At 52.2% G+C, this 25,840-nt stretch overlaps 2 protein-coding genes across 14 annotated transcripts in view; one reads left to right on the top strand and one right to left on the bottom strand.

The window, feature by feature from the left end:
* The first annotated feature begins 1 nt into the window (after window position 1).
* Window positions 2–10,657, top strand: SNORC (secondary ossification center associated regulator of chondrocyte maturation). 11 transcript variants are annotated; one of them, XM_084529338.1, is made up of 6 exons: window positions 2–133; window positions 2,390–2,502; window positions 3,274–3,304; window positions 3,413–3,492; window positions 10,169–10,354; window positions 10,519–10,657. In XM_084529338.1, exons 2-6 carry the CDS (start codon window positions 2,430–2,432, stop codon window positions 10,626–10,628), a joined length of 480 nt encoding a protein of 159 aa, XP_084385464.1. In that variant the 5' UTR covers window positions 2–133; window positions 2,390–2,429; the 3' UTR covers window positions 10,629–10,657. The 11 variants fall into 11 exon arrangements, with proteins under 11 accessions (XP_084385464.1, XP_084385465.1, XP_084385463.1 ...); XM_084529337.1 differs by having other exon boundaries at window positions 11–146; XM_084529336.1 differs by having other exon boundaries at window positions 94–2,502.
* Window positions 10,658–13,179: 2,522 nt separating this feature from the next.
* NGEF (neuronal guanine nucleotide exchange factor) overlaps window positions 13,180–25,840 on the bottom strand; it is a 48,145-nt gene continuing 35,484 nt past the window's right edge. For all 3 annotated transcript variants that reach the window (XM_084529310.1, XM_084529311.1, XM_084529312.1), the window contains 10 exons: window positions 25,322–25,482; window positions 24,969–25,121; window positions 22,862–22,991; window positions 22,043–22,117; window positions 19,964–20,053; window positions 18,220–18,383; window positions 17,103–17,258; window positions 14,661–14,740; window positions 14,150–14,254; window positions 13,180–13,746 (listed from right to left, as the gene is read on the bottom strand). In XM_084529310.1, coding sequence (XP_084385436.1) covers window positions 13,574–13,746; window positions 14,150–14,254; window positions 14,661–14,740; window positions 17,103–17,258; window positions 18,220–18,383; window positions 19,964–20,053; window positions 22,043–22,117; window positions 22,862–22,991; window positions 24,969–25,121; window positions 25,322–25,482 — 1,287 coding nt within the window. In that variant the 3' untranslated portion in view covers window positions 13,180–13,573. The remainder of the gene's footprint in view (window positions 13,747–14,149; window positions 14,255–14,660; window positions 14,741–17,102; window positions 17,259–18,219; window positions 18,384–19,963; window positions 20,054–22,042; window positions 22,118–22,861; window positions 22,992–24,968; window positions 25,122–25,321; window positions 25,483–25,840) is intronic.

Here is a 25,840-nt window from a genome sequence, read left to right as displayed (position 1 = left end):
GTCGAAGCTGAGTTTTGAGATAATTCCCGATGCTAAAACCAATCCAAAACTTGACACTCATCAGCTTTTGTCAAGAAACAAGAAGGAAGCATACAGGATGTGGAACAACAACTGCTGCTTTATTTCTTCCCTGGTGAGGAATACCGGTGGGTTTTTTCTACTTGATAATTTTAGAGTTCAAATAAACAGCAGTAAGTCAAGATTGGAAAATTTTGACAAGGAAGCTTTAACTTTTTGCCCCCCCCTCTCTGCATACAGAAACACGTGCATTCACGCTCATGTTGTTTATGCAGGAGAGATGAAGCCCTGTCTGGTTTTGTTACTACAAACACTTGGTCATGGAGCCCTTTTTTTGCCAGGTGGTACCACCCCGCCCACTCCAATTCCCTTCTCTAAATGGGAGGTTTTATTTTCCCCCCCTGGATTCAAGTCCACACGGACACCTCGCACCCTTCCTTTTTTAGACAAAATCTTACTTTCCTCTTTTTTCTACTTGTTTCTTGTTTTTGTGTGGAAAATCCCAGTAAAGGCTAACGATGAATGTTATTCTGTCATTCACATGACCACTAGAAATACCGAGTCAGTGAAGAACTTACATTAGTTTTGCATTACTTTCAGCTGTTGTCCTGGAGAGAGCAGTACATGCTTTGGCTGATAATTTGACTTTGTTTTGAAATTTTCTTTTACTTTGGTGTATAAGGTTTCTGGTTCATAAGTACTTTGTTTTTTAATGGTATGATCTAATTTCTACAAGCTAATTTTGGACTACAAGAAAAAGCCTGTTAATTTCCAGCTCAGTTGGGGAGTTCAAAAGGAACAATTCACCGATTGCTAAATGAAAATACAGAAATACAAGCAGGGAGAACGTGCAATGATCTGTGAAACCCTGAGGACCTTGCTCTGCTTCTGAGAGCTTGTAGATAATGGACCTGTGGGGAAGAGATGGTGTTCTCGTGTATTTTAATGTTCTGATTTTTGTTTTTGTACAAAGGTAAGATGCTGTTCTGTTCAGACTGTACACTGAGGCCACTGCCCTTTCACCTCTGTGACTAAAAGAGGGCCTGTTACAGTAGTAAAGGTCTCTTGCATTGGTAGGGATGGGAAAAATAGGAGCTACAACTTTGTATCTGCACCTGATATATCTTTATGCATGTCAGTCTTCTTTCGAACAGGACACGAACCTGGATAGTTGATGGGGCTGTGGTCGAGGTTTGGAAGATGTTGAGTTTGATGTTAGACATCTGAGGCCTCTTTTGAGTGTTATTTCACCAGATTATTTCCAAACATCTCATTTCACTGCAGAGACTGCTGTGAGGGGAAACAGGAAAAGCAAAGACTGAAAACGAAGTGCTTTTGCAAAGAACTGCACCAAGTAGAGTCATCTGAAAGGACAGCTGAACTGGATCTGGCTGCCTGTCAGATAATGCCAAAATCAGAGATCATTTACCAGAAAACTGGATCTGAAACGTTAGGTAAAACTATTTGTATCATAATTTCAGAACATAAAGAACTGACATGGGGGATGTTTATGTAGTTGAATTACAACATCTCCTGAACAGAAGCTATGAAATATTTCATCCTCATACAAATTTTAAAAGCAAACAAAAAACCACTACTAATGCAGTTATTCTGTCCTCTGGTAAGCCAGAGTGGGCCTCTGTTCACTTCAGCTGTTCCCAAGTCTCTGTCAGTGCAAATGTGACTGAAAACCAACCTCAGTCTTCTCTGTTGAGAATTTCTCATGAATCCATGTGAAGGAGATGAGCAGTGTGGCAGGAGGCTGCAGGAAGAGGCAGCATGTGTTCGGTTCAAACCTGAGGAGGAGGCAGGTGTGGTTTGGTGAAGGAGGTTCCCCTGGAAGATGGTTGCCAGGCTTCAAGGGGCACTTCTGCCAGGGCAGACCACACGCAGTTCCTAGTCCACCTCGAAGCACTGCAGCCAGAAAACAAGGGTGCCACAGAGCTGCTCTGGCTCTGTTTCAGGGTATTTTAACCTTAAAAGATTGAGGCCCTTGTTCTTTTGCTGTGCCCACCCTTCAAGGACCGCTGCCACCCTGCAGGCAGAGGCGAGCAGAGCCCTCGAGCCTGGTGCTGCGTGGTTGCAGGGACAGGGCCTCCAGCAAGGGCTCGCCAACAACTGCTCGTGTGTGTGCTGGCCTGGCAGGGTGACGGATGCCTAACGGCTCGGCTGCCTATGGGGTTTTAGGCATAAATTCGAGAGGGTGGAGCTGCCTTCAGGAGGAGGTGTGCTCGAGAAGTCAGTGAGAGGGAGTCTCTGCTAGGCTTTGCACTCTCTCTATCTGCTTGTGAAGGATTTTTTTTTTTTTTTTGACCTTACTGGACAAAGTTTTTATACCAGTGAAATTTCCAAGTTGTTTCGTGCTTTGAAGAGTTTAAGAATTCCTGACAACGCTTCTCCTGAGGGAAGCCATGCCCTACCACAGAATCCTTCGCCTGGTCCTGCTAATGCTGTGTGGCATCCTGCTCCCTGCTGTGCTGGCAGGTAAGGATCTTTGCATTTACACTCTGAAAGAATAGGAGGTGTCTTACCTACCTCTCTTCCTGTAGCTCCATCTTCCTCTCCCTCCCCTAAAAACATCCATAAGTATTTAATGAATTATAACTGACTAATGGAAACTGGCTTTGGAGTCAGTAGGGTAGTATCAAGTAAGAATATACTCTGTCCTGAAACCACGTTGCTGTTGGAGAGAAGGGCAAAAATCCTTTGTAAACTGGAGATGAACGGCAGTAGTGCCTGCCTGAGTCTCGGTGACTATAGATCAGTAGACAGTGGATGGGGTGTGCTTTGCAGTTGATGGGACAGCTTGTCTGTCTACTTTTAGTTATAGGATAAAGATCAAAAAAAAAACTCTCCAGCTACTAAAACCCATTTGCCTGTTTCTGGTTCCTGTTAAGTTTTCTGCTGCAGCAGAGTATGTTACCGCAGGTGTTGTAAATAGAAATATGAAGCTGTCTATGAAAACAGCTCAGTCAAAAGCTGAGCTGTCTATCTGAATTGTTTGAGTTTCTGTTTAGGACTGGGTGTAAGTGAGGCACTGCAGCCTCAGCAGGCTGGCAGGGCACGTAGTTCTGACCCATGCTCAGCGATGGTTTGCTAGCAGCCTGAAACAGCAGAAAGGTGGTGAGGGGAGAAGGGTTAGCATGGGACACATGCTCTCTTGGGCACAGTTTTTCAAGGAGGTTGTTAATAACTTCCCCCCTACTTGTTCTGGGGGAAACTGCCTTTCCCCAAAGCCTCTTTCCTTAAATGCAGGTGAGATGCTGAACAGATGGCTCAGGACAAGGTAACAGGCAAGAGCACAGCGCTTGTTTTCCTGAATTCTTGTTCTGATTTCCAAGAAGTGCAATGCTAGACTGCAGCTCCCTTGGTTTGTTCTTTGCACCTTGCTTAGCAGGGAGATCCTGGCCAGCAGTCTAGCAGGCTTTTTGAAGGAGTTTTCATACAGACGGGAATTGATGGCTGCATCTGCAGGTATGAGGACAGTTACTGTAGCTGGTATTGCCCTTGAATGTCCCACTACTTTAAGATGCCTTCTTGCTGGGAGAACTTTTAAAGTAACTGTGAGATGGGCCATAAAAAGTGCATCTTTTCCTTCTCAAATGCTGGTCTTTGATATTTCTGTAATGGAACATTAATAATTTAAGCATGGCGTTCCAGTTTATACCTTGCTTATGCTCCCAGAATCAGTAGCAGTGCTCCTCCCCAAAACCAGGTAAGTTTTTTTGTTTGTTTGTTTTGTTTTTTAACTGTTAGAGTTTTTCGCTCTTCAGAAATCAATTCACTGTCAATGAAAACTTTGCCCTGCCTCCTCTCCGAGCTAGAATCTTTCATATTACCTTAAGTTCCCAGGGTCTGGTGCATGCCCACTCTGTCCCCTGCCTTGCCAGCTTTCCTGTGTACTCGCTCGTCACTCAGCTTTGCAGCTGCGGTTTATAACCAACTGTCACTGCCTCTGTATGTCACTTTGATCCTGTGCAATACTCTGGGTTGATACTGGGTGATCCTCATTTGCCCAGCGAGGCTAGTAGCTCTCAGAGCTTTGCATTGATGAACGCAGTAGTCAGAGCCTGGGGTGCAGGTGCGTTCTCGCAGTTGCATTTTCCAAGTTTGAGGCCCTCTTAAGTTTGTTCTTCTTTGCTACACCAAAGTAGAACATGAGGGAACCAGCCTGGGTTGTGAGGCATCCCAGGAGCGGAAGAACTTTCTGCTCTATTAGGAGTGGAGAGTCACCATCCCCAGTGCAGGGGCTTTTAGCGCCCAGTGGAATTTTTTTCTGCATTTCACCCCGTTAGAAAAGGAAATTTCCTGCCTTGTGGAGACAAAGAAGGGAAGGGCATGTAGGCAGCCCTCTGGTCTCTGTGCATATACATGCAGCCCAGCCTTTCTGTAAACAAGTTTATTTAACATTCATCAGAACCACACTGCTCTACGCTGCTCTACACTCGAGCTTCCAGCACTCGCACATCACAGGCTGCCCTTTGTGCTCCCCATGAAGGCCTCTTTTCATCCCTGCACTGGCCCTGTGCCTGCTGTGGCTACCTGGGGCTGGACAGCCCGTTGCTGGCCTCTGAGTTCACGCAGCCCCTGCCCTCCCATGTCAGCACCTCGTACTTTCCGTAGCAAAGGCCTCTGTGGAGAGCAAAGTGGATTGTGCCTCAGGCAGGGCTGTAGGGGATGCTGGCAATGCCACCCTGAGGTCCAGAACGAGTCTTCCCTTCCTTGTTGGACGTGGTTCTGTCACAGCAGTGACTCGAGCTATCTTGTGCCAAAGCCTGGGGTAAGCACCTAGGAGTTCAGCAAGAGGTGGAGGATCTGCTGGCAGCTGAGGCTTCCCATTGGGGTGTAGCAGAGCGCTTCCAGGGTGCTGGTGGGTTGTGGACCTTGATCTGGTTTCTTGCCCAGCCAGGCTGGCTTCCTGAGCAGAGCATTCAGGGCTCTGACTTGAGAAAATGTGAACTTCTGAGCTACTAAGCTCTTTCCAGTATTGCATCTGTCAAAGATAGGACAGCACCTGAGTCCTTCTTTGTCCACATCATGTAGGTGCAACAGGAAAAGGGTCAAATGTAAGGGCTCTCTGCACCACCAAGTTCTTTCCACTTCTCTCTTCAAACAGAAGTGGCACTTTGGCCTAGAGCATGGTAGGATGGTGAAGGGAATCTTTTTGCTTTTTACTAAAACCAGTTTCAATCCCCATAATGGGTTCAGAACTCCAAGTGAAGTTGGTAAGAAGACTTTGCCGAGGCCTTGGTTTCTGAGTCGTGTTTTTTGTAATCGAACTCTGATGTGGGCACCTGGATTTTTATTTCGAGCTCATGTGGATAATGTATTATACTGCAGTAGCACATCAGTGTGGATATGGAGGATGGGAAGGAGGCAGAGCAGGAGATGGTCTTTGTTATGCTAAAGGAGAAAGTACAGGACAAGGCCTGGTCCGTAGCAACTTGTCTGTGTTCTCAGCAATAATACAATAAAAGGTTATTGGGAAGTTTTTGAAGTTCAAGTACTAGAGTATGGGAATTAAATAATTTCTCATACACGTTTCTTAAAGACATGATCCAGCAGGTCCAGATTTAAAACAAGTCTTTGTAGAGCATTACTCAAACTTGTTCGGCACCAACGCTCTATAAATTACTGATACTTATTATCAGCTCCTGGTTAAGGTTACTGGATTGGAGGTGGAGAGTGTGCTCCAGAAAGCAGCAGGTCACCTTAGCGCACATCCCAGCACCACTGCCACCCCTTGTAATGGATGTAAAAAGACACAAAAATCTGTAACTAAAAAAAAAAAAAGGCAAGGAGAGCTCCCAAGTTATGAAAAGGATGTGAGCTGTGGATTTGGCATTAAGTTAACCTGTACGTGGTGGCAACAGAAGAAATGGTGTGCCATGTTCAGGTTACAACAGGTGCTCTTGCCTTTCCAAGCATTATCCCATGGAGGAGGAACATCTCATTGTCATCTCCTATTGACAGGCTTTGAGGACGATGAGATCCTGAAACCAGGTTGTTCAAAGAAGAATCATGGTCACTGGTGACTGCTCTCCAGGGATGGAGATGTTAGATGGCCACACCTGCCTGCCTTGAGGTCTTGCATTGTGCCTGGGGGAAGGTTCTCTTTGTTTGGGGTGTCTTGAAGGATGCTTCAGATCTGTCCAGCTTCAAGAGCTGTCACTTGTGGAGATTTGTCTAGTCTTACCTTTCATCTGCCCAGGATCTGGGGCACAGGAGACCCCGTCACAGGGCAGGCAGCCACCCAGCCTCCTCACTGAGCATGGAGGGAGGAGTTACTTCAAGTTGCCCTTGGTGTCCATCCTTTTAGACCTCACTACGGTCCATGTAGCTGAAGTCTTGGTGGGTTCCTGCATCATTCAGAAACTCGTATTTCTTTGTTGTACTAACCCTTGATACTTCTTCTTTTTTTTTGGCCTCAGTCATAACTACCCTGTGCTGCTGAGAGGGAGGATAAGTGGTACAGTTCCCTGAAGGCTATTTATTTCCCAGAAGTAAGATGACTTGTCTCAACATACGAGGAGGAAGAGGTGTCATCTGTGTCATCCCCTACTTGGCCTGCTGCAGAACGATGGATTATTTTTAGTCCATTTTTCTCTGGGTTCCATCTCCACACTGTTAAAAACCCTAGTAATTAAGATGATTCCTGTCATCTGGTTCTATCACCTCTCCCATAAGCGCTCCCAAGCTGTTTTTTACGAAGTGCACTTGACTGAGCAGCCTAAGGGGCAGCAGTTCCTCCATCTGTGCCCCAGTGCTGAGACAGGCTGGGTGCTGGGAGAGGGCTTGTGTGTGCCCCGGGATCATGGTTCCTCTCCCTTCAGAGCACGGGGAGCTGAGGCAGGGCAGTGGTGGGGCTGATGAGGTGTTTTTAGCACATTTCTTGGTAGTTCTTAATTTCTTCAAAGTTCTTGGGTGAACAGGAAAACCATATGCTAACTTGCCCTTGATACTTGGCTTTCAGTCCTCAATTGCACACCCTCACGTAAGACTGCAACGTGTTTGGGTTTTTGTGCAAGTTAACAGTGCTGTGCCTGCATCAGGCCCCTGGAGGCCCCATGCAGCCTCCCCGTTGCCCATGGAGAGTTGCAGCCGGCTCCGATCCCTCATTGGGAGGCATTGGTTCAGGGGCACAGCGCCATTGTCGCAGTAAGGATGCTGCAATGTAACTGGCAGGTTGCTGTGGGAAGCACGGGTAACCATGCATGTGGGAAGGCCTGGGCCTGCCCCTGCTGCTTTTCTTGTGGATCATATTTAGGTCTGACCGCGTCTCCTTGCGAGTCTGCTGCTTGTAGCCAGCAGCAGCAAGGCCGAGCCGGGCTCGGGCTGTGTGGCGCTGCTGAGGGGAGCGGGCGTTGAGTGCCCGAGCGCCTGGGGAAACCAGCGGGACGTGGGGGTAGTCGGGTGGGTGGTTGTGCTTCTCACAGCATGGTGAGACGGGAGCTGTTAGTTCAGGAGGGGGAGCGCTGCAGGGCTGTTGGCAGCTGTTCCAGCAGCAGCGGGTGAGGTGCAGTGGGTGAGGAGGGCCAGCAGTGGGGCCTGGCGGAGCAGGTGGCACTCAGTGGTCAGATGCGGGTTCACTGCACGTGCGTGGTTCTGCTGCGGGGCTGACAGCTCCTGGTAGTGAAGGACCAGGCCTGGCTGAGGGGAGTTGTGTTTTCTGCAGCCGCTGAAGTGCCGTTAAGGGAAAACCACAAGAACTTGGAACAGAAAGCTCGCATTTAGCGCGCTCTGCCCTTTTTGTGAGGGTCAACTGAATGTACGCTTTAATCAAATGAGAGGAATTAACTAAATATCTGTCCAGAAGCCATTCAAGACTCTATCCAGGTCTTAAGTCACCAAGATCATAAATTTAGCCAAATTAATAAATGGCCATAAATATGGCCATAAATGGCCATAAATAGCCAAGCTCTTTACTTGGCTATCAAAAATAAGTTGTGCCCTACTTTGAGAGCTGCAATGCGTTTTTCAGGAATTGGATTGCTGGGACTGGAGAGATGTTCTGGGACCCATGGGTCTGGCTAGAAAACAAGCCCTTGCTCTGCTGTTGGAAGGGGTGGGCACTGCCTCCTTGTCCCTTTGAGAACAGGGTATTGGAAAGGGCCTGTCCAGGTCCTACAGGCTCCCTGCATGGTGTCTGCATCTGTTACAGATTGCCTGAGCTTAACACTTTGACCCACAGCCCGATGTGAGGGCTGTGCCCAGCTATTTTGGCTTTTGGAGAGAAAAATGTTCTTGGGAAATGCAACAGTGACCTCCCCCCAGCACAGCTCCCCCTTGCCAGGTGGGAATGACTGCGCTGTTGGTGCAGCAAGGGAGGTCACAGCTGGAGGGGAGCTCTTCTCTGAGCAGTTTTTCCACTTCCCAAAGCAGCCTGGAAGCGGGGCTTCAAACTGTTAAACATGTTTGGTTTGTGCCTAAACCAACAGCTTCCTAATGCCACCATTGCTAACTAAATAGCTCTAGCTCTGCTTGGGTCCTTTCCGTGTTGATTTAACTACGTCTATCCACTAAATTCTGTTTCCTCAATCTGTTCTCTGGTAGCAAAACGACAGGATTTTGAGAAAAAAGGTCCACTGGAAATAGTGCTCTGAAAGAGCCCCTGGATGGGGTGTGTCTCCAGCTCTGCTGCTGGCTGTGCAGGGCAGGTTGAGAAGGGCCTTGCCAAGGGCTCGTGTGTTTCTGGGGAGCGGTCATGGAGCACAACTCCTGTGCACTCCTGCTGGGGACCCGGGATGGGAGCAGCGGCAAATGCCATGTCCAGCTCCTCCCCCAGGTGGGTCAGCCAGCCCGAGTGTGCTGGCTCGCTGCCCGAATGAGCGCTGGCACAGACCTCAGGCTGGGAGCTGATTTCCCTGTCTTGTTCCTCCTTGGGCCAGAGTTAAGCTGGCAGCTCCCCATGAAAATCCTGTAGCTTTTACGGTTGTAGGAAGGGCTTTGCAAATCTGGTCTAGAGCTGTGTTGTGCTCCTAAGCCTGTTAAGCAGCATCAAAAGCTTCCAAGGAAGGTGGGAGCCGCTCTTTGATGTGAGCCCTGTGGCAAATCCTGTCTGGGGGGTTGCACAGGCAGCGTTTTGGTGCTGGCCCTCCTGTTCTTTGGGTGCAGGGTTCCTACAGGAGAACCAAGCGTGGTCCTTCAGTGCTCATTCCTCCCCCAGAGCACTTGCAGGGAGGGCTCTGGGTACTTAAAGCTGGGGCTGGCGCTGCCGCCACCTCCCTTGCTGGGCCAGGGAGAGGCCAGGAGGGTGCTGGGGAGGCTGGGCAGGGCTGAGCCCACGTGTACCCACAGCAGCGAGGCACCCGGGTGACCCAGCCCCTGCAGCACCCATCATGCAGGATGGGTGCGCACCTCTGTGCCTTGCCCCAGGGAGCCCGGGCTGTTTGCTCTGGTTCCTCTCCTGCCCTCTTTCCTGGCCCAGAAAACCACCGTGTCGGTTCAGGTGGGCCCTGGAACTGGCTGCTGTTTTTTTCCCTTCTTCCCCATCCTAGTGTGACATTCCCAGCGGTTTCAGCAGGGAGCTGTGGAATGTCTCCCGCTCCCGCCGGGGCCCACCTGAACAAGGCAGGCATTGACGGGGAGCGCTCGGCTCAGCCACACACAAACAGGGAGGGCTCTCTGCTTTGGTTCTCGACCCCACAGGGGGAAGAAATAACAGGACGTGAATGGTAACATCAGAGCACGGCTCTGCTTTTATCTCCCCGGCACAGCATGGAGGTGGGGGCAGAGGGAAGTTGAGGCTCTGGGGCCCGCAGGACACAGCTCCCCTGCTCGGGCAGTGCCTCCAGCGTCCTGCACCGCATAGGTGGCAGTGCAGGGCAGAAGGGCCCCCGCAGCACTGGTTTTGGACAGTGCAGGCTGTGCGGGGGTGCCTGGCTGGTCTCTGTCTGTTGCAGGGGTGTGATAGTCTCCCTTGTCCCATTTGTGCTGTGTGGACACCTGGTTTCACCTTGGAGCCCAGGCGTTGTCTTCTAGGGGTGTGCTCCCAGAGGCTGGGGCTCTGCCCCATGGGTTTCACAGCCCTCGGGGTTGCTCCATCTGTCCTCAGGAACCTGGAGCCCAGGGCCCGGCTGAGCTGTGGCTGTCCCGGGCTCCCGCTGAGCCCACCTGTGCACAGGAGTGATGGTCGGTGCTTATCTCCCAGCAGAGTACCCGCAGGGCCCGGTCCCCACGCTGTGGAATGAGCCGCCTGAGCTGCCCTCCGGAGCCGGCCCCTTCGATGCCGCCACCACCACCGCCCGGCTCTCAGACGCCACCGCCTTCCCCCCTTACACCTCCGAGCTGGAGCCTGAGGACACCACCCACCTGCACCGCCTGGACACTGGGGATGGTACGGGGGGGCGGCACCATGGGGCCCCTGGGCTGCATGTGGGTCACTCCCACAGGGGTTTGGGAGCGGGGTTGCAGTCTGCCTCCCTGAGGGGGTTTGAGCCTGACTGCCCTTCTCCTCTGTGACTTGCAGGCCTCATGCCGCCTTGTTTTCTGTCCCTGCAGGCTCGCTGGGGCCCGGAGCTATTGGTGCCATTGTCATCGCCTCCCTCCTGGGGACATCCGTGCTTGTGGCCTTGGTTGTCATCACGCTGAGAAAGTTCTCTGCCTCCTGAACTCAATAAAAGATGTTTCTGTAACACAACCAGCCTGTATCCTGCCCTCCACTGCTGCTGGGGGCCCTTGGGGCAGAAACATTGCCGCAGATGTGGCTAAGGGTGCTCCAGCCTCTGCTCCAGGCAGCAGCGTTACACCCCACCTCTCCCTTGGCTCTCAGCGTGTGACTTGTGGGCACGCTGACACCTGGCAGGCCTGACTGCAGACGTGTCACCCCCCCCAGCCCATGGGAGCAAGGGGCGTTGGGCTGGCAGCAGCTTTCCAGGTCTGTCCTGGTGGGGTGGTAACGGTGCTGGGCATCATCTGGCACAGCTTTCCTTGGGAGAGGGCGGTCAGGTGGTGCGTGCCACCCCAGTTCTCCCCAGTGTCACCCCACCCCACTTTCCCACCCCTCCCCACCTCCACCCCCTGTATTTGGCCCAGCTCCCCCTACCCCAGCACTTGTGCTGGGGGGGGTACGCGGTTGGTCTGGGGGAGGAAGAAGAGGCAGGAGTGTCACTGGCGCTGGCTCGCTCAGCTATATTTCATCACATGGCAAACGAGACGACGAGAAGTTCCCCTCAGTTCACTGAGGCAGCCTGGCGGGGTCCAGGGGGCTCCAGCCCGTGCTTGTGGGGCCCAGGCCTGGCCCTGTACAACACTGAGACCACTGAGACAGGCGTGCAGGGCTGGGTCTGAAGAAATAACACTGGATGCCACTTGGTGCCTGAAAACGGCACAGCCTGTGCCTAGGGTTTGAAGTCATAAAAGGTCACAACAGAGCAAGAGTGAGTCCCAGGGTTTGGCAGTGGGGGGTGGGACAGCGTGCTGCAGCCCCGTGCCCCTCTTCCCCTGCAAGGAATGCAGCGGGGCAGTGCTGTCCTGGCGCTGGGGAACCTGGGTCAGCCCCTCTGCTACTAAACAGCTGCTGCTGAGGGGTGCAGGAGCCTTGCTGTACTAAGAAGCGTCCCAGGTAGGTGTGTGGGACTTCAGGGCTGGGCTGGCTGCAGCTCTGCAAAGCTGCAGGCTCTGGGGTGTGCTCATTTCATGGGGAACTCGGGCTGCCTGGAGCCAGAGCTCCCCTGGGTTTCGCACTGTGGAAGATTTGCAGCTGCTGTGGGGTCTAGGCCCTGAGGTGGAGCTCTGGCTGTGCTCAGAAAGCTGCCCTAGGGGCAGGGGGAAGCGACTTGGGGGGTCCCTGTTTTGGGGGAGTGAGGCACTGCACCAAGCTGGAGGCTGCAGGCCCCTGCCATGGGGCTGGGCTCTGGTGGGGGCCGGGAGCCTCCAGCCTGTGCGTGCTGCTGTGAGGTGGGCATGGTGCTGTGCTGCCTGCTGTCGGGTGCTCCTGCTGAGCTGGTGGCACCGAGCTGGGCCTGAGGGAGGAAGGAATCCCCTTCTGTGCTCCCTTTGCTGCTCTGGCTCCCACGGGTTTGTTCCTGGGGTCTGGCTGTAGCTGGCCTTGTGCTGTGCACCCCTGTGTGACTCGGTCCCTCCACCCACAGCCCCAGGGCAGCTCTGCAGAGCCCCTTTCAGCAGCTCTCCTCTTTCCTCCCCTGCTGCCACCAGCGCAGCCACGCTGCTGCCCTGTGTGGGGCTGCTGTGTGGCTCTATGAGCAGGCAGCTGCTCTCCACCCCGTTTTTGAGCACAGCCATGACCCGGCAGAGCGTGCTGCAGGCAGGGCCTGGAAGACTCCTCACAGAGTTACAGAAAGTTGCTCAATGACCGTGACTCCCTGACAGCTGCCAGCTGCAGCTCAGGCCCAGCCGGTGGCCACGCGTGGGCCTGTTTGCAGCCAGGCTGTTTGAGCAGCAGGCGGCTGCCGCGGGGCTGCTTCGTGCTGGGGTTGGCCCCTGGCCTCTCTCGGTGCTGTGCCCTGGGCTCCATGCGATGCTCGGTGTCACAGCTGGGAGTGGCGACCTGGCTCTGCAGGCGCTGGGGTTCACATATATACATGGGGTGAGCCTGTACAGGGGGGCAGCTGGGAGGAGTGGGGTACAAACATGCAGGCGTGATTGCTGGGCCTCCTACAGCGCACAACAGCTCCCGGGGGACCGTCACCCACCCGCTGCACGGTGCCCGGCTCTGCTGGTGCTCCTGGAGCCCTGCAGCAGTGGCAGGGCTCCGCAGGGCAGTGCAGACTCTGCAGGCACCGGGCTCCTGCAAGCAGTGGCTCAGCTGGGGCAGGCCCTGGTGCTGCCGGCTTCTGCGGCAGCGCTGCGGAGGGGCTGCCAGCTGTAGAAGAGAGGTGAGCTGTGGGGCAGGACCCAGGTGTGCTTCGAGGCCTTCAGGTGGCAGGGATGTGGGTCGGGGCGGTTGAGGTCAGGCTGCTGGTGGAGCAGGGCTGCGTTCACAGCGTCTGGAGGTGGATCGAGGGTCTGCCGAGGGAAAATGCTGCTGTGAAGCCACTGGGGCTGGGGAAATGGGATTCCTTTGGGCTCTTCCCAGCCCTGGTGCTAATGGGCTATGTGAGAGGATGAGGCAGCTCCTCTGCTTCAGCTTCCACGCCTGTAAGAGGCAGCTTTAAGAAAGCCCCTAGCTCAGAAGGTAGTGACAAGCTGGAAGCACTCAAATGGGTGGTGCCAATTGCTGCCTTCCCTTTGCTCCACGTGCCCTTCCCAAGCAGCCTGAGCCAGTTCCAGCTGGAACATGTGCAGGGAATTGGGGGTCAAGGCAGAACCCCCCTCAGCCCCTGGTTCCCTCGCTGCTCAGCGGGCTGGCACCTCACGGTGTGTCAGTTTGGGCTCGTGCTCTTTGGAAAGGTGTTCTGTGGCCACTTGGAAGCACTGGGCTCCAGGGAAGGATCGGAGCTGCAGAAAGCACGGCGGGCAGCCCAGTTTATCCGGGGTGGGGGGGGTTGTGCTGGGTCTGGCGCGCCTTGTCCTGCACCACTGCCCCTTCCCAGCCGGCAGCCTCTGTCCTCTGCCCCCTCCCAGCCGCGCTCCAGCCGCTCAGGGGTGCCGGCGGTCATTGGCGGTTCCTGCTGCCCAGTTTCCTCCGCTGACTGTCATCCGACTTGTGCACCCGGAAACACTCCTTCAAGTTCTGGGCTCGGATTTTGGGGTTCAGGATCTCCTCCCCCATAGAACTGGGGAACCAGCCCCTCTCCTGATCATGCAGACGCTCCCCAAAGATCCAGCCTGAGCAGAGACAGAGACAGGCACACATCAGGAGGGCCCAGCCGCTGCTCCTGTGCTGGGGCGGCTGTGCTGGGAAGGGCCCTGGAGCTGGCAGTGCTGCCTGGAAGCTGCCATCAGCTCCTCGGGGCTGGCTGTGCTGGAGGCTGTCCAGGCTGTAAATCTAGTCAAGGTAGGCACGGCTCCGCGTCGCACTTCGGGTGGCGGTGCCAGCCCTGCCACGGCCCAGGGCAGCCGAGGTTTGCTGAGCATTAGGAGGCAGCGGTAACGCCCTCATTCTGCTGTGCGCTCCCTTGGCTGCAAGGCTGGCACTGCCTCTTCCCACCCACGTCCCCTGTCCTGTCCGCTCAGCCAAGGGCAAAGCCCACACCTTCGCAGCCCCCCCCCTTCCCTGTACCCCCCCTACCGTCATCCGTCTTGTCCAGGATGTTGAGGACATCGGCCAGCTCTAAGGACAGCTCGTCCGGCTGCTGGGCCACGTAGGGGTGCACGCACTGGATCTGCGGGCAGTCTGCCAGGGCACAGGGTGAGAGTGAGGGGCAGGCCAGGATACAGAGAGCTGCAGGACAGCAGCTCGGGGGGGTAACACCGCCAGCTTTGCGAATGCCCCCCCTGATCTAGTGAGAAACCCCGTGGAGGGCATGCGCTGGGGAGCGTTTCTGTGAGGAAGGGCCTGGGGTGAAAGCCTGCCCTGCAGGGCCTGGGGAGTGCAGGTGGGCTGAGGAGGGCTGGTGCTGCCCAGCCCAGGCTGGAGGGGAACAAAGTCAGGGCCAGGCCTTGATAAGTGGGTATCAGGGGTGGAAATGCAAGGGGAGCCCAGGGAGAGGTTCCCACAGGGCCCTAAGGGGCAGGATGGGGGGGATCAGGGCAGACAAAAGGGGTAGGGGTGAAGAGCTCTTGGCTGCTGTGTCTCTTACCAACAAGCCTGGATGTAAAGGAAACAAACTTGGTTCTTCGGTTTGGGGCCAGCGAAATCATCCAGCGCTTCATCTCGCTCCTGCATAGGAAAAATAAGCCAAGGCTGTGCATCCAGGAGAGTCCTGGGGACACTGCTTCTCCCACCCACTCAGCCCTGAGCTCCTGATTCCTCCTCTCCCAGCCCTTTCCTGCCTGTCTCCCTGGGCTCCTGGACTCGCTGGTGCTGCTGAGCCTCCCTCTGGGATGTCCCACGGGTGACAGTGCCCCAAGGCACCAAGCCCCAGCCCTGCCCCACAGCCCTGGCCGTCCCTTTGAGCAGTGCGACAGCAGCAGGAGGGAGCTTGGCCTCCTTCGAGCTCTGCCCAGGAACAGCAGCTCCTGGCCCAGCGAGGCCAACAGGAGCGGTTTTCCCTGGTGAAACACTCAGAGGAACATCTATTCCCACAGCTGCTGCGCAGGAACACTTGAAGGGTATTGCTGAGCAGTTTGCAGCTGAGCGCTGTGGCCTACCCAGGTATGGATCACTCGGCAGCGGCTGAGATGAAAGCCCCGTGAGCTCCAGCACGCGGTTACTGAGGGCAAGACATGAACCCGCAGCAGGAGGATGAAGATTTCACATGTGCTCGAGAAGCCCTTGCCTTGGCATCCCCTCCTTTTCTCTTCACATGCTGCAGCTTCTGGCTGAAGGAGCAGCTGCGCTCCCGGCCCCGAGGGAGCCAGGACTTTCTCCCTCCTCAGATGGTAGCTTTGAAACCTGAATTTGCGGCACACCTAACGCCACTGGAGCCTCCTCTGGGAGGAACAGCTGAAAGGGAGCTGAGAAGGAAATGTGCTGACAGACGGACCTGCAGAGCTGGCAGCAAAGTGCGATGCCTGGGGCCAGTGAATCCAGCTGGAGGTTGAGCACAGCCCCGCAGGGGCACAAGGGATGGGGGCCCTGTGCTCCGAGGGGCTGGCTAAGATCAGCCCTCGAGTCTTGCTGTGGTGCTGGCTGCAGGCCTGTTCCTTGCAGGGCTCTTTGGGTCCTCCCCGCAGCGCCCTGCCTTCTCTCAGCCCTGTCAGGGGCCTGCTGTGTGCCAGGACCGCCCCTGTGCCCAGCTGTGCCCAAACTCAGGGCAGCTGCTGGTGCTGGCAGAGCCCAGCTGGGGCGCTAGCTGCAAGCTGCCACTGAGCAGATTGGCGCTGCTGTGTGGGTTCGGAGCTGGGAAATGCTGTGAGAGCTGTCAAGTACATGCAGCAGTTACTCTTCAGCATCCTCTTCCCTCTTCTAATTCTTTGCTTTTCTGGTCCATAGCTGGCACTGCCCAGACCTCTCCTGCAGCTCCAGAACAGCACCACCCCACCCCTCAGGCCAGCAGACCTGTGGGCACACCTCGAGCAAGCTCTCACGTTCACAGTGGCTGCCTCAAAGACAGAGCAGGATGCAGAAACACAGTTGCCTCCCCAGGCTGAGGCAAACCCTGTCCTGGTTTTATCATTCTCTGCACAGCTCAGGCTCACAGACGTCAGACGTGCGTTTGCCCTGCGCAAGGTGACTGACGTCTCTATTTTCAGCACAGAAAAGCTGCAGTCACAGAGCTGGGGGGAAGGTGCAGGTGCTGGCTGTGCTGGGGGCTTGTCTTCCTCATCCTGGTGCTGCAGATACAGATGTCAAACACCGCTGAACAGCGAAGCAACATCAAGGTGAGGGGTGCACAATCTCCAGTAGCTGCTTAACTGGTGGTACATGTCTGCCTACACGGCACCTTTAACAGCACAGATGCTGTGTCTGGAAAAATGTGGGTCTGGTGAGTCTTGGGTCAATGAGAAAGTCAGGCACTGAGCTCCAGAACAATCCTGCCTGTGTTAGTGCAGCTGAATCATTTGCCCGGTCTGAGCTTGTTGGAACCTGAATTGAAAAATCCATGAGCCAAATAAGCTATACCCAGGGAGACAAAGAGGCCCTGAGCAGCAGAGGGCTGCTGCAAGGTCAGGATTAGCTGTGGAAGGCACGGAGGAAGAGGCCTTCTCTTCTCCTTTTTGCCTGTGACCAGGAGCCACTTTGCTTTGGAGGCCTGGTCAGGCACGGCTTCAATCTCAGTGGCTGAGGCGCTGGCAGCGTGTGCAGGACACATCCTGTTTGGTTTACTGCACAGGCTGCAGGCTGCACAGCAGGTGGGCTCCTGAACTCTGCCCCAGGATGCAAAGTGCCTGTCTGCCTTCCACCACGGGTGCTACAAATCCACCATACAGGAGAGAAACCTGCCTGCTTCCCTAGCGCCTTCCAGGAGGAGAGACTGAAGGTGGCCACAGGAGAACGATTTGTAGGGTCAGCCAGGATGACCTAAGGGCAGCTGAGCAGTGGGATCTCTGGCTGCCTGACCCTGGTAAGGCTGCTGCCCTTGCCTGGGAGTAGGGAGAGAGCAGTGCTGCGTGCTGGGGGGTGACCGCGTTGTACTCACTGGGACGACGCCTTCAGCATGTAGCTGGCCTCCCGGTCGTCCGCGTTCTCGAGCAGCCTCAGGATGAAGACGTTGGCCAAACTCTGCCCCTGGTCTTCTAATTCCTCCACCCGAAGAAGCCCCCGCGGTGCTGAGTCAAACACTTGGTACTTGTCCCTGAGAGGGGTTAAAGAGAAGCTGAGGAAAACCTGCAGGTAAGGCACAACAGTTTGTCTTCATCCACCCAGGACTGTACTGGGGCCAGACCAAGAACCTCTGTATGGGAGGAGGAGAAAAGATGCCCTGCTGTGGGAAGGGATGAGCGGGTGGCTGCAAAACCTCACCGCAAAGCAACAGACCCGCTCCTTGCTCAGCCTTAGGCATCCCGCGTGGCCGAAAACAAGTTGCTTGCTCTGTGCAACTCGTGTACAAAACACAGATGGTGCTCCCTCCAAGGGGACTGTGAGGCTCAATTCATTCCTATTTGTAAAATGCCTCTGTGTTTTCTGGATACAAGCTGCCGCAGAAGCAAAATATTTCCAGGCGTACAGACACTGCGGCGACACGTTTATTAGAAATGTTGGACTGGCGAGATGCTCCCTACCGGTGAGTCTAGTTAGTGCTACAAAGAACGCGCTGTTCTCTGGGACCCGTCTGTTTGTGCTGCTGTATTTCACTGGTCTCTAGCTTCACAAAACATAGTCCTAAGCACGATGACATTCCCCTCTGCCTGAGGCAGGTTATACCACGTCAAATATAACCGCTAGCCTCAGGCCTAGATTTATACCCCTCCCCACTGCTCGAATTTTCTAGACTCCTTTCTTAGAAATGTAACTGACTAAATCTGAGCTGTTCCTCTGGCAGTGAGGAGTCAAAAAAGCACTTCTTGACAGGAAGACAGGCCTCCTGGATCAGCCCGCCAGCTGATGAAACTCAGTGCCACTCTGCAGGAACTGGTGGATGTGTTTGCTGCTCCTGCTGGGAGACCTGCCCTGAAATCTGCACAAAGCTGGCAGAAAGCCCTGTTTGCCATCAGGTTTCAGCTGGTGAGCTGCACCACCCATGAACAGCCAGTGCTCCCCACCTGCGCTTACAAAGGGCTTAAGGTGCCTGGATGCCACCTGAATTCTCCACTTACCCAGGAATTTGCCGGCAAATTACCAGCAGATCGTTGAAAAGGAACAAGTAGATTTCTCTGAAGAGCTTCTTGGTGCGAAGCGTTCGTGATGTCTTGGGACCATTCATTTGCTGCAGTTCCCCCTGTTTCAGCAGCCAGCGGGAGTGAGAGATGATGGGCACGGACTAGAAGTTTGAAAAAAGACAGCAACAGTGAGAAGGGCAACAAATCCATGGGCTTTTGCAGTTAAGCAACGGTCCACAAAGAAGGAATTTCAAGTGAGCTCCCATCACATCATCTCCCGCCACAGAGGATGGATGGAAAGCTGCACAGAGAGCGCAGTGTGCTCCTACAGCCCCGCCGCAGCCCAGCACAGAGAGTAACAGCTCAGACAGGGGCACAAGCAGGGGCCCAAGAACAAACAAATAATCCAGGGCAGTGGTGCTCAAGTGCCCAGTGCTGGTTTTAAACACCAGGCTACGCCCTGCACAGCCTGATCCAGTCTCTGGAGCATCCCGTGTCTCCTCACTGAGCCAGGGAGACTGGCTTTCAAAACATGTAGTTGGCTTTTGGGCTGTGAAAAAAGAAGGTTAAGCAAGTTCTCAGGGGACGGCTCTGTCCCAGCCAGGAGCAGCCACAACAGCATTTATGCTGGAGTTTTACAAAATATTATTTTAAAAACAGAAGCCCAGAACACAGCATTTCTTATATTAGGACACTACATTTTTGGTCAAATGACTGAAATACTTGGAAAATATCACCATAACTGCTACCCCTTCCACCTTCTTTCCCTCCCGCGTTTGTCACATGCCCTGTGGTGCAGTCTTTCTGTGCCCCTGCATTATTTTCACCAGAGGAGCCCTGCCTGTGTCAGTGCCCAGGGTGACCTGCTCCAGCCTGCCCTTGCAGCCTCAGCTGTGCCAGTGATGAAGGCAGTCTTGTGGCTACTGCAACCCAAAGCTGGCCTGAGGGCCATGGTCTAGCCCAGACCCACTGTTTTTGGGGTTTGGAAAATCAAATTCTTGGGGTGCCAAGTGTGACCTTCCAAACAAATGGTCTCCATTTTTAATTTATTTTTTAAATTTTCTTTTAATTTTTCTTCAGTTTCTCGGGTATGTATACAGGCTGCTGGGAAACTAAATATGTTCCTTAAAGTTAGTGAAGCACAGGGATCTGAGGAGTGCTTTCACAGCACTCATGAAAAGAACCAGTGACTTTATACTTAGCATTGGAGTTTCCTGGCATGTATTAAATAAGATCTGGTCAGACATCCCTAAATATTCAGTCATTCCTTGAGAGGACCCAGAACAGATCAGCAGGTGATTAGAGGCATAATGCATGAAGACATGGATGAATTAAATATAGGGGGACAGCCTTCCAGCCTTCATTTTGGTATTTTCCAGCTTTGAAGTGTTTTTCTCTGTAGATTTAATCTTCCTTTAATGTCACTTGTAATGTAAAATATAGCTGCCAGTGCATCACAGCTCTGTACACATGCAACACGCTGCCTCTAGCGCTGCCCCGGCGGCTGCAGCGCAGTGCACTGAGCCCACAGGCACCGTCCGGGTGCCCACGTGGGGGCAGTGCCTGTAGCAGCACATCTCCAAAGTTTCAAGCAGGACAGCGTGGACAGGCAGTGCACTGCCACAGCTGAACGTCACTGCAGGGAGTGCAACTGGGTTACCGCTGCTGGGTGTGCGCGTGCAACACCTGGATGCTGTTGGTTCACTGTCTGCAGGGGGTTGTTACCAACCCATGCTTATACCTTGATCTTAAATTCCAGTTTCTTCTGGATGCTGATCATCTGCTCTGTTCGGCTCATCTTCCTGACACCTTCGTTACATGCTTTCACCACCTGGAGAAAGAATAGGAAGATTTGTCTCCAATGGCCTGAACAGGTAAATGCACAGAAATGCACTTTCTGCAAAGCACAGAAAGGCCTGACCTTGACAGGGGAAGTGCCTTGCTGTAACAGGAACTGAACTAACCAGGCTCATACACCGACGCTATATTCATGTGAAAAAGGGGAGGAGAACAAAACAGAAAAGAAGAAAAAAAAAAAAACAGCACCCAGAAGACGTTACAGCCAGAAGCTGAAGATCAGAACATGTTAGATGGCTGCCTTTGGTACTGAATAAGACAGTGCTAAGCAACACTTCTGGCTGTGCAGCAAAGGGAACAGCTCGTTTACCAGATTCTGACACACCATGCGTCTCTCCCATCTCCAGCATTTGGAAAAGAAAAAAAAAAGGTACATGCGCAGTATTATCTTCAAGAAGAGAACAAACCAAAGAGCTTCATTTCGAAGGCAGAAATGTTGTGGTTCTGCCAAGCAGCACCAGCTGCCACGGCTATGATGGAATGTCCCACAAAAGAGATGTTCATTGTGGTCCATCTGGGTCCAAGTACAAACTTTTGACAGAAAAAGTACAATGTGCAGGCACTACCCTGTTACAGGGACCTTAACCTAGATGCTACTGCTTCTTTCATAAGGAGCAACTCTCTCGAGAACTGGTTAGGTAGAAAAATTATGTTGGAGAACATGCTCCACTTTGTGCACTGCTTCTGTTACTGAAAATCCACCAGAACATCAGCAACTAAAACCACAATCTGCTCCTGCCTATCCAATAAGGTACTTGCAGTGAAAATTAAGCACTAGCTGGCCTCTGCTGTAATGCCTGTATCTAGCTGGATGCTAGGCATCTGAACTTAAATGTTTTCAGGTAAGTAACCATAAGAAGGGAGTTAGGAAATCGACTAGAAAATTAGCATTTTTGCATCAGCAATCCTTGTCATCTGCATGCTGCAGTAACAGCCTTCCTCAAACTTTTAACCAATGTTAAAAGCAAAATAGGCTGGTAGATGCATCGTCATCGTGCAAATATGAAGCAACATACATGTAGAATATCTTTGTTGTTAAGGCCTCTGCTTTTATCCCTAGAAATCTCCCAAGTGTAGACTTCGTACACTAGTTTAGGGTAAATCCAACACTCATTTTGTTTTAGTATTTCAGTCATAAGCTGCAACCATATCCTCAGGCTGATGCTCCTTCAGGCTGATGCTCTAGCACAATTTTCAACTTGAAATGCTTATTCTGAATTGCAGGATTCAAGAGCTACTCCAAGCTTCTGAAGGTCATTAAGAGAAGGGGATTCAAAGACCTCGGTCCCTGTAGTGCCCTGTTCCAGCCACGTAACTGCCAGCAACTCCAGATGGCATTCCAGACCTGTCAAATGTGTCGATCAAAGGGGGGATCACCCTGTATGACCGTGTCAGGAACAGCCCCGCTGCAAAACAATGCCTGTCCAGCACTGTGCACAGCAGTAACAAGCACAACTGAATTGCACCTGGACATCAGGGATTGTACCGTCATCAGCTGAAAGGGATAAAAGCAAGTATGTTCATTTCATTGAGAAACTTATTCTAGGTCAGAGGAAGAGACGTGCTGCATTGGAGGAAACCTGATACAGTCATACTTGACTGCCTGTTGCAGCTAATCACATCTCTCAGTAGGATCCATCGCCCTCAGGCATCTGCAAAAACACCTTGTATTCTTGAAAACCCCAAGGGAAAGCATTGTCTCAGCCCTTCCTAGAGAGGAAACATATGTATCTGTTGTTAGTAAGGGATTTTTTCCCTGACTGACAATAAATAGCTGCTGCGTTGGTTCATCTTTGAGAGCAAGGAAGACTTTAAAAAAAAAATTACTCTTGAAACATAGCATTGGGCTTTGAAGGAACAGCTCCAGGAGTGAACGAATGCAGTTTGTAGGTCTCTTCTGGGGAGAAACTGGGCATACTTGTTTAATCTTAATGGCCTTCAGGTGTAGTTCATTCACACTTACCGTTTCTAGCTCCTTATGTGCATCCAGGGCAGTGGTTTCCCTCTCAGACTTCTCTTCTACTTTCTTCAAAATATTCTGTAGGGGAGCAAAGGCTGTGTTAACTTTCCAATCTGACAGCATAGAAAGGTCTTTGCTATACCTGGAGTTATTTCTGGCCATTGGCCTAATTACAGGGTGGATGATAGAGTACAGGGACTCACCTCTTAGCTCCTGTTTTTCATTAAAGCTTGTTCCCATCTGACTACTACTGAATATCTAAAAGAAGTATAGCAGGCAGACCCCTATTTTATTTAAAAAAATAGCTAGAGCTGGCATTAGCAGGTAGTGTCTGCTAATCCAAGTTGGATAAGATCTTTTGGGACTGAGCTGCCTCCTCTTCCCTAGAAGCATGTCCTCCAGTGCAATGCTCAGACATGCTGGCAAAGCACAGCTGCCACAGCCTGGCCCAAGCCACCATGATTTGGGTATTACACACAATTCTGGAGCTGTTCTACACTGTGCACCTGTACGTGAGCAGCCTAACCAATAGGCAGTTGGGTTAACATACCACTGCTACCCCTTCTAGCAGCTCTACAGCAAAGCTCTTCTTCAACTCTCATTTAGTAAAAACTACAAGGCAAATTCAACATCCAGTTGGAGATGTTCTCTCTGTGACTGAAAACTTTTCCAGAGCTGACAATGTCTTATTCTGTGGAAAAGCTTCACCCAGCTCTAGGGCTGCTCTTGGCTGTTTGTAAGCCTTGTTACGAACCATTGGACATGAGAACTCCAGGAGTGATGCAGAAGACCTTTGGACGATACAGAAGAGCAAAACTCTACCTGCACAAGTAGCTTGAGCCGAGTGATCCTCTGAAATGGCAAAATCAGGAAGGAAGAAAAGGACAGGCCTTTGCACTTGGGATCCAGCTCCAGCTGTGAGATCACTTCCCGGAAAGCTGGCTTGTCCTGGCTGAGGAGAGAAAGTGAGTGAGTGCCACCTTGCATGTGACTTCGGTGTGTGGGTGGTGACCCAAAAGCAGCCTAGTCCCACAGGCAGCATCTGCCTCGCTTCTCCCAGGAACAGAAAGGAAGGGAGGAGGAACCAAATGCTTCTAGGTGTATTTTGGTTTGAATCCAGAGCTATTTATAGAGTTGGGGGATGGAAAAAAAATAGTCTTTTAATGTACAAGCCATGGTAGCATGTTCACATGTGTAGCACATCTAGCTTAGCAGCATACGCTGTGTGCGTAGGTGTGTGTGAATGGGGTGTGTGTCCAAGTAGATGAGTCACAAGCATAATTATATATTTTTACACAGTTGGATCTCTGTGACAAGGTGAAATTCACACAGTCATAAGAACAAGACAAGCCACAAAACTTGGCTACTCCTGGCTGCTTAGCAGGAGGATGGAAATCATTATCTGGCCTGAGAAGAGCACAGGCCATCCCCAGGCCATCCCTGACTGTGTTCGCAGCAGGTGAGGGCGTTGCTGAGCCCCAGACGTGGCTGCACTGAGCTATTTCACAAGCCCCAGCTGCTGCAGTCAAAGCCAGCACCTCCTGGTGACTGTGAGGGCCAGCCACGTGGAAGACTTCTGGAGTCCTGGCTAGCAAAACCAGCAGGGATGAGAAGACATTTCTAACCACGCAGAACCTGTCTTCACTGCCTGTGACTCGCAGCACTCCAAGAGAAGCTGCTCCGAGTGCTTCTCCCACTGCAGCAGGTACTGGTATCACTGTGTCACTTGCCAAAGCCACAGCAGAACGGACCTGAGCGTGTCTGAGAAATGTAGCCAAAGTGGGGGCAACTGTGGAACACCTGAGGCTTCAAGTTCAGCCAAGTGCTGTGAAACTCTTGGGCTAGCTTGGAGCCTGAGGAAGAGAGTCTATTCTTTTCAACGTCCTCCATATTCTCTCTCAGACGAAAAAAAGGCTGCCCTCTCAATTCGTATCTAGGAATACTTCCAACTCCAATAGGTCCTTTACAAGCTCAGGTAATCCAGCCTACTGCTGGTTCACTTCTGAGTATTTAGCTAATGACTCTGGACACACTGTTTATATTGCTCACCTCTGACTCAAGGAAACCCTGCAGTACCCTCCTTTTAGAGAGAACAGTTGGCCAAGCTCAGCAGAGTCTGCTTGGAATGTTTTGTTTTTTTTTTTTTTTTTTTCTTTTTTGCCTCAAAAGCTGGAGATCAGAGAAAGGAAAGGATTAGGGCTCATTACACTCCCCCGAACCAGCTGCTGCTATGGGGAGGAAATATAGTGCAGCATGTTCAATGGGCTGTCCTGGAGGAATCCAGGCCATTGTAACTGAAGAAAAAATTAATCCTCCTGCTCGAAGACAAGCCTGTAGGGCACTCTTCGTTTTGAGATGGTAGAATTCCTACTGGACCAAAAGACTTGCTGAACTTGAAAAATAATGCAAAAATATCTTGGATTATATCCTCAGGCATTGTGCCTCTATTTGTAACACCAGAATGTGATGAAAATGGCTTTTTTTTTTTCCCTTTTAAGAAAGTTTAGTTCTTTTGAAAAAAAATATCTCAACTTTGGGAAGGTTCAACCCTTCTGAGAAGCTCTGGAAAAGCAGCGGCTGCTCTTGCCTTCAGAGAGTTGCATCATATCCTCAGCCTTTCAATCTCTTGTCTCTGCTTGCAGTTTAAAAACGCATGCTTTCACAAGCGTGTGTTCTCATGTCCACCGAAAGCATTTCCCACAGCTGGGAACTGCTAGCTCTGAATTCACTTGGTATGCTCCTTGCCTACTCTCTCACCCCACCCTTACCATAAAGCCTTTTAATTATATTTTCTTTTCTATGAATGCAGAGTAAAATCAGTGCAGAGGGAAGTCCTGCGTCTGTACTATTTAGCAATATTGAAATTACTGCTCAATCAATGGCGTGTGCGACTTTGGAAAGCAACACAACATCAAGCACTGGAACTCACAGAAGCTGCTTGTAAGCTCTCTCCTGGTAGGTCTGGTTGGAGACGTAGGTGATGTACACAGAGAAGTGATTAACGGTGTGCTGGTAGACGATATCGCACACATCCGAGATCACAATATTCTCCTCCACCCGTTGCTCAAGGTCCAGCAGGAAGCTAGATAAGAAAATCAGCACTCATTATAACCTGCACGTTCAACATAATTCCCAGTTTCTGCCCCTGGGGCTGAAAGCAATTAACGTGTCCGCAAGCTTTTTGAAAAGGCTGGGTAGCAGACTGCTCAGTCTGCTCTCTGAACAAATTTAGCTGAAGAGATGCCGTTCAGCTAGCCAAAAATCCAGCGGCAGGTGTCTTACCGCTCACTGACAGCCATGACGTCCAGGACATTGGAGAAGAGGATGTGTGCCTCAGACTGGTGTAAGATCTTTTTCAGGCGTTCGTTCTCCATGAAGTGAGACACCAGCAGATTCAGACTCTTGTAATACGAGGCTTCGGAAGTAACCAGCTCAAACATTGCCTGGGGGAGAATCCCAAAGAAGGCCATCAGCAGGTACCTTCTACTTTCACAGTGTTAATGGGAACATCTGTGCTGCATGGAGCCGTGGACATTGCCCCCACCCTCCAGACCCTGCGTGCAGGGAGAGGTAAGCGTGCAGGGGTATTTTCCATGTGTCACATAGGAGAGGAGATCTTCCCCATCTTCCTCTCCTCTCCCCTAGGCTGTTTGACCACATTTCCTTCCACTGCACCTTCCCAGCAGAATTCTCTGTCTCTCAGATGAGCAGTCCCACGTGGTGCACACATAAAAGCCCTTCCTACACCCCCCCCCAGCAAGTCCCCTGCACCCCCTGCCACCATCCTGCATGTTCCTCTCC

This window comes from Aythya ferina, assembly GCF_964211825.1.
Source record: "Aythya ferina genome assembly, chromosome: 9".
NCBI classification, from domain to species: Eukaryota; Metazoa; Chordata; class Aves; order Anseriformes; family Anatidae; genus Aythya; species Aythya ferina.
This window is presented reverse-complemented; position numbering and strand designations above follow the sequence as displayed.

Bases quoted from the DNA above. Each gene is read 5' to 3' on its own strand.
- SNORC (XM_084529332.1), top strand. From the start codon at position 924: ATGGACCTGTGGGGAAGAGATGGTGTTCTCGTGTATTTTAATGTTCTG. The intron at 992-1,302 runs GTAAGATGCTGT...ATTTCACTGCAG, and splicing joins ATTTTTGTTTTTGTACAAAG to AGACTGCTGTGAGGGGAAAC. The intron at 1,473-10,171 runs GTAAAACTATTT...ATCTCCCAGCAG, and splicing joins AACTGGATCTGAAACGTTAG to AGTACCCGCAGGGCCCGGTC.